At 39.0% G+C, this 15,263-nt stretch overlaps 1 protein-coding gene across 1 annotated transcript in view; it reads right to left on the bottom strand.

The window, feature by feature from the left end:
* SLC9A2 (solute carrier family 9 member A2) overlaps nucleotides 1-15,263 on the bottom strand; it is a 134,661-nt gene that overhangs the window by 31,338 nt on the left and 88,060 nt on the right. Inside the window, exons 4-5 of the mRNA XM_024571862.4 lie at nucleotides 11,955-12,172; nucleotides 11,330-11,532 (exon numbers count right to left, since the gene is read on the bottom strand). Of these exons, the coding sequence (XP_024427630.1) occupies nucleotides 11,330-11,532; nucleotides 11,955-12,172 (421 nt within the window). The remainder of the gene's footprint in view (nucleotides 1-11,329; nucleotides 11,533-11,954; nucleotides 12,173-15,263) is intronic.

The raw sequence follows: 15,263 nt of genomic DNA, 5'->3' as shown, positions 1-15,263 counted from the left end.
AACAAGGGGAAACCATTCAAACAATGCAAATAACCAGTCAAGTGAAGAAGGCTAAACAGAAAGAAGAGAGATACAAAAATACTAATAAAATGAGTGATGTAAGAATAATGAAAAAAATAATAATACAAATATACAGTAACTTGCAAGTTTTATGGAGTAGCAAAGTGAAATTTGTTTAACTTTCTCAGCTGTTGGGATCCCACTTCTTTGGGTCCAACTCTGGTCTTTTCACAGTTCCAGGTTTTATTGTCTCACTTGTGGGGATAAAAAAAGAAAAAAAGAAATGGAAGGAATAAGACACATAAAGGAAGAGAAAGACCACATATTTCACACATTTCTACTCCTTTATATTTGATATATAAAGGAGTAGAACAAGAAAGAAGGAAAGAGAAGAAGAAGGTGCTAAAAGAAAGAAAAAATAATTTTAAAAAATAGTAATAATTACTTTAAAAAAGAAAAAAAAAACCCTGTTGCAAATGAATGGCTTCAAACTGGCCAAGCCATTTTTGCTGGTCTTTTTGGCTGCAGCCAACTCAGGGGGCCTAGCCCAGCTCTTCTCCATTCCTGACCAGCACTCAGGCAGCCTCTGGCACAGCTCTCCAGCAGTCCCCAGACCCACAGGTTTGGGCACTCACCCTCCTCTGGTCTATGGGCACATACAGCGCACCAGCAGGACCTTCCTTGATTTGCACTCCTCAGTGCCTGTGGTCTCAGGTCCCTCTGAGTTGCACTCTCTCCATGGTTTGGATTTGCGCTCACTGTCCCCCACACTCCGGCTGTACTCTGGGCTGGTGGTGGGGTGGAGAGGAGACTGGAGCTGCTGTTGCAGGAGAATTACCCAAAGTGCCCCCGAGGGTCTTTTTCTTTTTGAGAAAATCCTCCTGCTCATTCCTGCCGTTCTGTACAAGGAAGGGCCTGTCCTCTCACACAGCCCACCTCTCCAGCTAGAGCAGGAACTGTCTGGGCCAGGGCCCCACACAGCCCAGCTCTCAACTCTCCCCAGCTGGCGCCCTTGGTCTCTGTGCATTTACCACTTTATCCTTCTTCCCCTCCCTGTGACTTCAAGCAACTAGGTTTCTCTAGGTGCTGCTCAAGCCTTTTTTGACAGGGGAGGGAGCTGTTAACTCGGCTCTCCACCAGGAATCCTGCAGCAGGCCAGCGGGGCGCAGGCCTGGGGCTGCAGTTGTCTTGTTCCCTGCCCTGGTCCCAGGGACCTTTTTGTCCAGAAGCAATCCCCTTACCATCTGTTTTTTTAGTGTCCTCTGTACTTTTTGGTCTCCTATCTTCATAAACGCTGGGGTACTGTTGGCTGTTCACTTTGTTCCTCAGTAGATTGGCTAGGTGTTTCACCCATGTGCAGGGGGAAGTGGACTCAGCTCCCACCTGTCTTGCTGCCATCTTAAGCCTCTTAACACTGTCTTTTAAAGATGTATTTGTTTAAACAGTTCCATTTAGTAGGCACTGCTTCTCTCTTTGAATCATTTACAGTTGTCGTGCCATGCTTAGTAGGAATTATTTGATAAGTTCTGCTTTAATTCCTCTCTCCCCTTTCTTTCTTTTCTTCCTTCTTTCCTCAGTCCATTTATTTTGTAAGTAGAGTACATGGCATCTGTGAGTGTCATATTAATTTCCCTAAATTGGATGTTATATTCTAGGAGCCTAGGTCTTTAGTTGAGAGAAACAGAGGGAGGGGGAAGAATACCTTTGAGAAGACACATTGGAAAATTTCTAATTTAGGTCAGGAGGGAATCCTGATTAGGCGTAGAAAAATATCTCACTCCCATTCATGTAGGTTAAAAAATTAAAACAAACAAACAAAACCTTAGACTTCCATCAAACCACTGCAAAACATATTTGCAAAGCCCAAGTAAAATTTCACCTACTCATGCTGCTTTAAACAGGACACCTCACAGCAAGACCTGATGGAAGGGAATCATTTAACAGCAGACATGACAGCAACATGATGTTTGTTTGCTACCTTGTTCCATGTCTGCTTTCCACTGCCCTGCACCTTTCTGCTCTCAGTACCATTAAAACAAACAAACAAACAAACAAACAATCTTCTGTTGTATTAAGTAATGAGAATTCTTTGGCTTGATCTTTTGGAAGATATTGATTTTTTTTCTCTTAGAATTAACTCTTTTTTAAAAACTAAAGTGGTAGAAACTGCCTTTATTTCTTTGCTGATTTAGCAGGGAATTTTCAGAAAACTTGAAGAAACTATTTTATTAAAAATATAGCTATCATTGCTATGATAGCCTACATAAGCCTTTCTCACTTTACAAACCTGATCACAAAGATCATAAGCCAAGTTGAACATAAAGTATTTATTAAGTTGATGAGAACTCTAAAAGTGTCCCATAGCTGTCCATGTTCCTCACACCAGTCTCACTGGGAAGTACTCTGTTTTTCTTTCTTTCAGGACTTACCACAGTGTACAGTAATCAGCTGTCACATGTCTGACTCTCCCTTAAACCATGTGTCCCCTTACTGTGTCATAAGTGTTTCTTTGTACTGTACCAACAGTATTCAGACATTCTGCCATGTCTCCCACCTTTTAAAAACAGAAACAAAAACTATCCTTTGGCACATATTCCTTCTGGTTACTATCCTCTTCTGGACCTCCAATGAATTAAATGCCTGTGTCTCCTGTCTCCTCTTTTTCTCTGACCCTCTCCCTGGAATGCAGTCATTCAGGGGTTGCTTCTTACACTCTGACTCTGAGTGCTCTCAGGAAGAGGGCCACTCAGCACCCTTGTCACCGACTGGCTGTCTCCAACTCTTTCTGCTCACTTGGCGGGACCACCAAGCTGCAAGTGTCACAGTTGCTAGAACCCTCTCCTTCCGAACACTTCTTTATTTGACTTTGGAATAACCTCCTCCTGAGTTTTCTTCTACTTTACAATTCATATTTTTCAGTTTCCTAGGCTGGTTCCTCAATAATTTTTTGACTTCTAAATATCAGTATGCTATCTTTTCTACATTTTTTCTTTACTCACACTGAGTAGTTTCTTCTAGACTCCTGCTTTAAAAACCATCTATACACTGATGAGTCTCAAGTTTATATCTCCCACTCTGGCTTTCTAGAACCTATATAGAGTCACCTATTCAACATCTCTGTGGATGTCTAACAAGCAAATATGCATGTCTGGAATGTAAACCATACTCCCTTTATATTAAATGATATGTTACTTTCTTTTACCTATTTGTTCAGTCAAAAATCCTTGGTACTGTCTTTTACTGTTATTTCGCTCACATCCTAAATTATTCACCTACATTTTTATCTTGAAAAAACACCCTGATCATCTTACTCATTTTATTGTAGGACCAGAATAAATTTTTCTGAATTCCATAGGGATTTATGTAGTAATGGTACGTGTGAATGAAATATAGGAATGTATCATTATTATATTACTTATGAGGGAGGAACCCCCGAAAACAAGTTATCTTTTGGAGGGAGGACCCCTTGCACTAAAGGCTTCCCCCACTAGGTAAGTGTCCTAGGAACCCATCTGTGTCAGTGTACCAGCTAGCATTGTTGTGAGAGGCTGTATTCAACTTCAGTGAATTTTTTTTGAAGACCCTTTCAACGCATTTGCCCATTTTGTGATGCGTGATTTAGGAGCGCACCTGCCCATGCGTGCTGAGTGTTGAGCAGTTTTTGACAAAAAGGCATGATCCCCATGATCCATTCTCTCTGGTCACCTTATCTCACTCCAAGCAACTTTTTTTTGTTTCCCTGGATGAAAAAAATCCTCAAAGGGAAATGTTTTGACAGTGGAAGAGGTGAAACAAAAAACAGCAGAAGCACTAAAAGGCATCAAAATTGATGAGTTCAAAAACTGTTTTGAACAGTGGAAAAAATGTCTCGATAGGTGTATTGCATCAAATGGAGAATATTTTGAAGGTAACTGAAGTTTAAACACGTAAGAATACACACTTTTTTAATAAATAAATTCCAGTATTTTGATGTCCTCTCTTATATAAATGTATAAAACATATGACAATTTATTTAACAGATCAAAGCTCATTTGAAAGTTCACTTGATGTCCATAAAATAGTGAACATCATAACTTCCGTTGTGAGAGGCTAGGTCAGCAAGGGTGTGTTTGATTGTGGGGAGGGCCACCCCACCACAGGTCATGAGTGTCCCACACATTTCTAGGCCATTTTCAAAGCTGCATTTGCAAGAAGCTGACTCGAGAGATGAGGTAATGTTACCCTGCAGACAAAGAGTGATGGACCTGGAGGATTTTACCATGAGTAATAAACTATTTTGTCTCTGACCCAGGAGTCAGGTGTCTTCTGCAAACATCGACGAAAATCTAACAGATAACTTGTTAACCTGCAAGTAAGGTAAAATCCTAGATGCTTCACAGTTCTGGACAACATAACAGTACATACAAGACTAATATGCCATGGAAGCAATAAGAATCTGCTTCCTCTGGAATTCCAGTCAAACTTGCTACTTGATGGACTTCTAGATGATCACTGAGTGCATGTCCAGAATTCTGAGGATATGCTAAATGATTATAAGAATTAATTAAATAATAACTATTGTGCTCTAATAATTTTTCCTTTCAAAGAAAGTTACATTGAAAGATAAGTTTTTCTTTTATTATTATTTTACTTAATGTTATGGTTAAACATGGCAAATCATCCAGTTAAATCATCAGGTTAGTGCCTTGCATCAGCTACTGTGTTTATCTATAAATATTTCCTCTCTGGTGCCTGGGAGGAGATATTATCATCCAGATCTTAGAGCTAAGTAAACTGAGTTTCATAGAGGCTGCTAGGAGCTGGACCAAACTACCAACACAGAGCCTTACTCCAAACTTTGTGCTGACAGTGGACTCTACCTACTCCTGATGTTGAAAATAATTTTAAAACAAGAGAGACAGCTTATATTTTATATAACATTGCCCATGTTATTTAGAAGAAAATGAATTTACACATCCAAGGAATCAGACTTGTTCACCCATTCAATATTCCACAAGGAAAGCTGTAATCTGGTAACATTAATACACTTCATAAAAAAGCTACTTTCTCTAATTATCAATGTAATTCCAGGAATGTTAAAATTCTCATTTTAAATCTTTGTATCAAAAAATAAACCACATGTAACATGGAATTCTATTTTAGAAGATACTGCTAACTCAACACTATCTAGATGGAAGAGTTCATCATATAAGAACTATTGAAATAAGGGGGGAAAGGAATTTAAAATTTAATAATATATCAACATAAAAGTTATTTGAAGAATGCAGAGCTCTTAAACAAACGGTAGAATTTTATGATATAACTAATTATTTCTACCATGTTTTTAACCCATTAAATATCTCTTTCCAAGCTTCTTCCCTGAGTTTCTTAATCACCAATGTATTCAGAAAAAAAGATCCTTTCTGAAGAGAAAGTGTGTGCATATGTGTGTTGTACATGTGTGTGTTCACAGTCTCTTAAAAGCCAGTGGCAGGTAGGAGAATGGAAGGGAGAGAAAGTGGTCAGAGTCAAGGCACCAAACAATATTCACTCATCTGTAATATGTGCAGACAGGAGAGTGGGGTAGATAACAGTGAAGAGAAGACAGCAGTAGCTGTAGGACTACAATAATTCCTCTTCCTCATGGGCATCAAAGAGAGCTTTGCCAGAGAATATTGGTCATGGGGTCATGCTTGCACTTCAAATACTGACTCCCATATATCTCCATCACTGAAGAATTCACTTGATGTATTTACAATACCAAATGTAGCCAATATATATAAACTAGTCTGTTTGTACCTCTGCTTTTTTCATTTGTATATTAAAAACTTTGTTAATCAAAGTTAAATATTGATACAGATATTCATTCAAAGTGAAGTGGTCTGCAGGCTTTGAATATGAGGAATAAACTGAATATGGGACTTCACTAATATCTTTTAGTTGACTTACAATTCCCAAAAGTCAAAATATTATGTGTGCAGTAATGATACTCTATATAAATCACCTACACACATTCAATGAACAATAATGTACTTTTTTGTAATACTTTTCTCTTTTTCCTGTGCTATATTTGTTCTCATTGTAGAAATGTAATTTTATGTCTGTTGAATCTAATAACTGGAAAAGGTAAGCTTGTATTTGTATGTCCTCTCCTGAATTATATATCCCTATTAGGTCATATTATCATATTTTACTAATGTACATGCCCTGATATTGTATGGAGGGCACTGGTTTTTGACTGCAGATCTCTGATAAGCACTTGTATAGACAGTAGCAGGTGATATATTTAGATCCAAAAGACCTGATTCCTAGTTGCACTAGACGGATATGACTCTATTATCATATTTGGCACTAAGTTCTGAGAGCATGGAGAGGAGTACGAGCATGACTAAACTTTGGCAGAACTCACTGTGGGTGGTAGGAAAGGGCAGCCAGCCTAGGAAAGGCCATGAGTCACTCACCCCTACCTTACTTTCCCTTCAAGCAGGATGCCTTGTGGTGATCCTAAGAGATGAAAATGTTCAAGGCAAAATGGATCCACTTCAAAAATTTCCCTCAGGCAAAGTGTGAGAGTAGCAAAATGAATGACTTACAAGGATCCTGTCAATACCACAGTAAAGAGATGAAAGCAAAGAAATTTGCTCTCTTCCACACTCAGGTGTCTCCTTGAGTATAAGAAGGAGACTAAAACCAACATGGGATTTTTGAACCAAAACTAGTATTTATGACTGTAACTGGAAATGTTAATAACCATAACCTGGTAGTTAATATCTTCTGCAAGTGAAGTCAATGTAGCTCAATAGTCCAAAGCTTGTCTAGAGAGTCAGAATCCAAGGTTCAACTTCAGCTGCTGTCATTTACTAGTGTGTGTCATTGGGTCATTCTGCTTTCCCTCTTTGAGCCTCACTGGTCTCTTTCTCAAAGGTTTGTTTTGAGGATGAAATGAGATCATGCCTACAAGAAAGCCCTTGTCCAAGTGCCTCCTACAAGGAAGTGATCACTGATGGGTGGTGCTGGCATCACAAAAGTGCTGATTACAAAGACAGTAACAAAAAGTAGTCATTGCTTAACTTAGGAGAGGCGTCTCCCAACACATCCTTCTCCAGAATTACTTGGAAAGGACAACTCATTGTCCCCAGTGTTGGGAAGTATGGATGAATAAAGAGTCAAAGTGCTTTTTGGAAAATCGACTAAAAAGATGGAGGATAAGCTCAGTGAGTTGCAATATCGAGCACTTAACATATACTTTGTATTTTACTAGGACTTTATTTAGAGTTTAGACCAAAATGATTTTGACTCCCTGCTGTACCTTTTACTGGCTATGTAAACTTGGGAAAAGTACTTAACCTCAGTTTCAGTGTTTCAGTTTCCTCATCTATAAAATGGGTGACTCCTCCTTGAGTTCTGTGCCATAGAATTGTTATGAGGATTAAATGAGTTAATATGAAAGTGTTCAGGCCTGAGTTAGGCACCTAGAAAGCATTGTGGGACTAAATGGCAAACAAATTTTTAATAAAACATCTCCTGTTTTTCCTTATTTGCCACTTATCCGCCTCTACAGTCTCCTTGGTTGCTTTTCTCTCCTACTCACTGCCTTAAGACAGGCTGCCCCAGAGTCCAGTTCCTGGATTCTCTTTTTGGTTTCACTGATATATATTTCCACTCTCTTGGCAATTACTTCCAGTGTAATGGCTTCAAATATAAGCTCTTTGCTGATGACTGAGCTCTTCCCTGAAGCCCAGACTCATATTATCCTGCAATTTATTATTTCCACTTTCAGGTCTAATAGCCATCCTTAATCCAGTGTGCTTATTACTCAGCCACCAACCTCCCACTCTTACCTTCTTGACCCCACTGCCATTCTATTCTCACTGGAGGGCAGGTCTGTCTTTCTAGCTTCTTAGATCCAAAACCTGGAGACGACCATGACTCCTTTCTCTTTCACACCCCATGTCCAACTCATTAGGAGACTGTAGGTTTCAACTTCAGAATGCATTCGAGACTCTCACCCCCATCTCATCATCTGTGTGGCAATCACACTGGTCTTGTTTGATGACAGCACTGGCCTCCACACTGCATTTCCCACTTCTTCCCTTCATCTAACAATCTGTTCTCACAATGGCCAGGGTAATCTTTCTATAAACTAAGTTCTCTAGAATCTGTACAATACAAAGATGCCTACTCTCACCACTCTTACTGAACATAGTTCAGGAAGTACTACCCAGAAAAACCAGACAAGAGAACAAAATACAAGGCATCCAAATTGGGAAGGAAGAAGTATAAGTGTCACTTTTTGCAGATGACATGATTCTTTATATAGAGAACCCTAAGGACTCCCAACAAAAAACCATTAGAAACAATAAATACAGTAAAGGTGCAGGATACAAAATTAATGTACAGAAATCCACTGCTTCCCTATATACTAACAATGAAACTTAAGAAAAAATGGAAAAAAAACAGTTCCTTTTGCAATTGCAAGAAAAAGAACAAAGTACTTAGGAGTAAACTTAACAAAGGGTGTGAAGAACCTGTATACTGAAAACTACAAAGCACTACTAAAAGATATTGAAAAAGACATGATAAAATGTCTTTTCCATGTTCATGGATTGGAAGAATCAACGTAGTTAAAATGGCCATGTTACTCAAAATAATATACAGATTTACTGCAATCCCCATCAAAATCCCAATGTCATTTTTTAAAGAAATAGAACACAAAAATAATCAGATTTTTGTGGAACCACAAAAAGACCCCAAGTAGCCAAAGAAATTCTGAGAAAAAGGAACAAAGCTAGAGATATCACACTACCTGAACTCAAATTATACTATAGAACTATGGTAGTCAAAAACAGCATGGTATTGGCAGAAAAATAGACAAACTGACCAATAGAACAGAATTGAGAGCCCAGAAATAAAACCACATGTACATAGGCAAATAATTTTTGAAAAAAGAGCCAAAAACACACAACGGAGAAAAGAAACCCTTTTCAATAAATGGTGTTGGGAAAACTGGAAAGTCACATGCAAAAGAATGAAACTACATTACAGTTTGTCCCAATGTACAAGAATTAATTCAAAATGGAACAAAGATCTAAATATACAATCTGAAACAACAAATTACATAAAAGAAAACATAGATACTGAAATTACAGACTTTGGTCTTAGAGAAACATTTTATGATTTGACCCCAAAGGCAAAGAAAGTAAAGGCAAAAATAAATGTATGGCAATACATCAAACTTTTTATAGCAATATGTAGAAAGCTTCTGCACAATGAAAGAAACCAACAACAAAACAAAAAGGCAAACAACCAAATGGAAAATTATATTTACAAACAACAACTCTGACAAGGGGTTACTATCCAAAAAATTTTAACATCTCATACAATTCAACACCAAACAAACAAACAATCCAATTAAATATGGGCCAAAGTCCTAAACAGGCACCTCTTCAAAGAAGACACACAAATGGCCAACAGATATATGATGTTCAACTCCACTGAATATTAGAGAAATGCAAATCAAAACTACAATGAGATACCACTCACATCTATCAGGATGGCTATTATCAACAAGACTGGTAATAACAAGAATTAGGTAGGTTGTGGAAAAAAAGGTTTCTACTCACTGCTGGTAGGAACATACACTGGCACAGCCACTATGGAAAACAGTATGGCAGTTCCTCAAAAAAAATAAGAATAGAGTTACGATATGACCCAGAAATTTCTCTTCTGGGTATCTACCACCCAAAACTAGAAAACATTTATTTCCAAAGATATATGCATCCCTATGTTTATTGCAGTATTATTCACAGTAGCCAAGATGTGGATACAACCAAAGAATCTTTCAACAGAGGAATGGATAAAGAAGATGGGGTACATACACACTAAGGAATAGTACTCAGCCATAAGAAAAGATGAAACAGTGTCATTTGCAACAACATGGTTGGATCTTGATAATATTATGTTAAGTGACATGTCAGTCAGAAAAAGCTAATACTAATAACCATATGATTTCACTCATAGGTAAAATATAAGACTGAAACTCATAAACAACATACAACAATATGGTGGTTATGAGAAGGAAGGGCTTAGTATGGATAGTAAAGGGATAAGAGGGCAAAATATATGGTAACAGAAGATGATTTGACTTTGGATGGAAGGCACACAATATAATGTACAGATCATGTATCATAGAAATGTATACTTGAAATCCATATGCACTTATTAACCAATATCACCCCAATACAGTTAATAAAAAAACAAAGTAACTCAAGACACATCATGCTTCTGCACAAACCTTCTGATGGCTCCCATATCCCTTAGAGAAGAGGTGAAGTCTTGACAGGTCTTAGAACTCCAGAATCTTCCTCACCTAACTTCACTCCACTTCCCTCCAGACACACTGGCCAAGAGCACCATGCTTGTAGACCTCTGTTCATTAGTCCCATTTGCCTGGAATGTCCTTCAGCTCAGCTATTTCCTTCATTCCCACAAGCCTTTGCTCAAGTGTCATTTTTTTCATTGTTGCCTTCCATAGCAATTCTATTTGAAATCATAACCTTCCTCGATACTCCAGTCTCACCATACCTGATTTCTTATTATATAGTATCTTTCACCTCCTGCCACACTATCTAATTTACTTACATATTATGTTTACTGTTCAGTATCTGCCATCCTCCCTGGAATGTAAGCTTTGCAGGGACAGACCTATCTCTGTGTTAGTTCACTCCTGGATCCTAAGATACTAAAGCACTACCTGGCAGATAGCAGAAGTCCAAGACATATTAATTAAATGAATATCCATAAAATATAATCTCCTAAGGGCTGGCTTATTAATTTAAAGAGACTGATGAACTTGCTAAGCCAGAATCCTGACACAGGCCCATGTTCTGCCCACCATAATTTGTTCTCCCAACATTAAACTTGTATTGGCCCATCCCTTCTTCCAAAGGACACACTGTTTAGCAGTCAACTCATGTCAAAAAGCTGTCAAAAGGTCATCACACAACTGGTATGTAGTAAGTACATGTACTAGGTGAGAGAGTGAGACAAATGACAAAGATTAGCAAATGCAGTTCAGAAGTTTCCAGTAGTAACTTTAGATCACTTAGCTGAGTGTCCTTGAATACTATATCCTCTGTGTGTGCCAAGTGACCAAGCTGGACTCTCTCAGGCCCCTGCACAACCCACTGACATAAGGGAATATCACTTCCCCTAATATCATAGTACTAAAGCTTCAACACATCTTTGCAAAGTTGCATCCTGTAAAATAAGTTTATTACAATAGTCTGAAAGATTTGGTTTCCTTCTGGTGAAGGTAGAGACTTTGCTGGGAGAAAAAAACTCTACTCACCAGAATGAAGACAGTAAAGAATATGACAACGATTGCAGCTGTAATGAAGAGCTTTTTTCTGGGAAACACAGCAGCAGGAAGGAGAAACACCAGCGCAAAGCAGATGGCCCCTCGGAGCCCTCCGTAGGCAATGATGAACTGATCCTTAAAGGTCAGGGGAATCGTCCGGAACCAGTTAATGGCCTGAGTTAGTACAAAGACACCTGAGAAGGAAAACGGAACCAAAGAAAACAGACTGTGTGAGGACAGAATGTGTAAACACAAGGGCTAGTGTTCTGTGCTTTGTGACAGGGGAAGGACTTAAGAATAAGACCCAAGGGAAATTTCCCCCTTTTCCTCTGCCTTGTACTACTAGGCTTTTGGGTAAAAGACAATGTTTTAAAAATGTGTACTCAGAGGAGTCAAAAAAAGTTAATCTGACCTATAACAAAGGCATTAAAGATGCTTGAGGAAGAAAAGAATAGATCAGGAAGAGGGAGAAGAGAATAAAGAGGATGAGAAAAGGAAAGAAAAGAAGCCCAGGAAGATGAAGTAGCAGCAGCAACAAAGGGGAGAGGTGACAAGAAGAAAGCCCAATTCTTTCAGTGAGCCAATGAATGTTCATTTGGGGCAACGCACTCATTACCCAGTGCACGCCAGATCAGACAGAAGGCAAGGGTGAAGCAGACAAAGGCCCAGTTCCACTCATGGTTCTTCCCAACAGTGGATACGCCCATGAAGATGAAGATCAGGGTCTCGCTGACACTGCTCAGCATCTTCATGAAATACTTGATGGTCGTGTAAGATTTTTGAGATACATTTTCCTCCACATATTTGTTCATAGTCATTGCACAAGCAGTGATTCTGCAAGAGAAGATACAGCTTCTATTTAAACATGACAATGATGCTAATCAGAATTAGTCAGCACTTAAGAGCTAAATATGGTCCACCTTTCTGCCAATGACCACAACATTATCAATTGATTTTTATAAGTGAATGTGATTTGCATCTTTGGAAACCCTACTGCCTCTAGAGGTCTTCTTCATCAATAGCCATGGTTTGAACTACTCACCTCCACCTTGCTTTCCCCACAGCTCTCCTTACTCCAGCTCCACATTACCAAAGGTCTGTGAACACTAGCACCAAGAGCTATCCTGTCAGCATCACAAAGAATGCAAGTCCATAATAAATTCAAAACCTATTACCTTCCTATAAAGCAAATTCCATCTTCTCTATTCCTCTAGTGCCTAAATAAAATCCTCAATTTGAAACTGAGGTCACATTGAACTTCTCTCCCCTGCCACAATTCCTCAGCACCACACCCCAACATCAGATTGGTCACCACTTGTTTTCTATTCCTCATCTTGAGTATCACTTGATATATATCTCTCTCCCTCTCTCCTCTCCGCTTCCCTCCTCTCTTCTCCCCTCCCCTCCCCTCCCCTCTCTTCTCTTCTCTTCTTCTCTCTCTCTCTCTCTCTCTCTCTCTCTCTCTCTCTCTCTCTCCCCCCTATTGTCTTAGTTCTGGGTTGCATTTCTGCTTATCTACTATATCCACTTCTGAGAAATTTTAAATGTGTCACTAGGCTCTGAGAATTCCTAAAGGAAAGAAACTCTTCAGCTTGTTTTCCCTAGCTTTTCCAAAATTCTGGGACCACATTATGTCTATTTTAATATAGCACCTTTGCACACTCTGGTAAAGGAAAGGCTCTGAGATCAGCTCCTAAGTGGGGCTTCTGAAGCTCTTCACACACTCTTCTTAGTGGACAATTCCAGTTGCACCTCCTACTCGCTCTCCACCCAGCACATGCCATATGCCTCAAAAGTGTGTAATTTCCCAAATGTGCCCCGCTCTTTGCTCTCTTCTCACCTCACTGTACACTTATGCTCCTCTCTGCCTGGAATGACACACTTGACCAACTCAAATGCCACCCATACAGGGAAATTTAGTATGAGCTGGATGGTAGCTTACGTTGGGTCACATCTGAAGAGAGATAATTACTATAAAGTACCAAAAAGACTTCATTATCAGAGGGGGCTGTAGAATGAAAGAGGAGGAAATTTTTGTGAGTCAACTCCCCCATCCACTGAGTGAGGACCATGCCATAAACCAATTTTCGGTCATAATCCATGAAGTTTTCTACATTCTCACACCTTTAGAGTTACAATGACCTTACATGTACCATCATACCCAACCACTGCACAAAGTCCTCCTTGCTCTGAGAAAATTTCTGATGTTTTGGGAAAAGCCTCCTCATTGTGAGCACAGGATAGGCAGAACAAAAGCCTAAGGGTTCTCTTAGGCTTAAAGGCTTAAAGAGGTAACCATGAACATATTTCATTGCAAGGAACAAACCTGTTCCTTATATTAAAAATATATATTTTTGTTCCCCATATTAAAACAAAACAAACATCCCACCAATCCAAGACCATGTATTTAGCCACGATGCCACTGTCCCTAGAATAAGCAGGTATTTGTTCTAGATTTATATGCATGAGGAATACATAATTCATGTTGTTCCCAAAAGAAAGAGTGCCTTATTAAATAGGCTAATGAAATTTGGCCACCATAAACACATAGCAAAGCCTGTGAATAGCTGAGAGCTTATATAATAATAGTCAGTGTTTATGGCACCTTTACTCTGTCTGTGCCAGGACCTGTGCAAACAGCATGAATTATGCCAATTACATCTCATAAGAAGCCTCTGAGGCAAATTCTATTATCATTCTCATTTTACAGATGAGAGAACAAAGGCAGACAGAGATCCGTGTACTCCAGATTATACTGCTAATACATGGCAGCACCCAGATTTTAACCCAGGGGGTCTGACTCAAAGCCAACACTGTTAATTACCTCTTGCTCTTTCCAAGCTTTGCATGGACCTGATTATCTCTGAGGTGAGAAAGGTCTTCCTTCACTGCCAAGGCCCTTGCTCATCTTTTCTCAATCACAATACTATTTGTATTAGTCTCATATGGTTGCTATAAAAAAATTATCAAGAACTTATTGATTGCTACAACACAAATGTATCATCTTACAATTGTAGAGGTCAGAAGTCTAAAATCACTTTCACAGGTCCAAAATCTAGGTTCCATCAGCACTGTATTCTTTCTGGAGGCTCTAGAAGAGAATATGCTCCTTGCCTCCTCTAGTTTCTGGAGGCTGCTCATAATCCTTGGCTTATGGTTGCATCACTCTGACCTCTGCCTTCCTGTTCACATCTCCTTCTCTAACTCAGACCCTCTGCCTTCTTCTCATCAGTATCCTTGTGATGTCATCAAGCCCACCTGGATAATCCAGTGTCACATCCCCATCTCAAGATACTAACTTAATCACATTGTTGAAGTCCCTTTTGCCAAGTGAGATAAATGTTCACGGATTTTAAAAACGAAAACCTTTGGGAGACATTATTCAGCTGACCAGACTATTGCTGTCATTCACCTCCCTTGCAGTAGTGGCCACAACCAAGTGTAGGGTACTAGATGGGTGTGACCAGAGCTGGTCACATGTGCTTGGTGACAGAAATGAATAGGAGCTCTGTCACACTAGCAACAGAGACTGAGAGGAGTGGAAAGTCTTTGAGTGAGACTGCAGGGGGAGGGGGTGCCTTGCTAGCCCCACCTAAAAATAAACCATTGGCTAACTACATTATTTTGGGTTAATTTTTCTTAAACTAGACTTCAAAATCCAATATTAATCCAATACAAAATAATGAGGTCAAAAGCCAGAATTAATTAAGAATCTGAATCGTAACATTTTATAAAGAAAAGACGTACACAGCAACACAAACTAACAAGCTTTTCTGAAATGTGGCCAAGTTGAAAATTTGTAACAAAAACAATTATAATGCTCATATTACTTCTTGAAATTCTCTAATCTTATGCTAAAAATGCTTCCAAATCATTTTTATTATAAAGCATTAAACTTAGAGACAAAAATGAAGAATAATAAATA

This window comes from Desmodus rotundus, chromosome 5, assembly GCF_022682495.2.
Source record: "Desmodus rotundus isolate HL8 chromosome 5, HLdesRot8A.1, whole genome shotgun sequence".
Classification (NCBI taxonomy): domain Eukaryota; kingdom Metazoa; phylum Chordata; class Mammalia; order Chiroptera; family Phyllostomidae; genus Desmodus; species Desmodus rotundus.
Note: the sequence above shows the minus strand (reverse complement) of the source record. Positions and strands in the feature narration are given on the sequence as shown.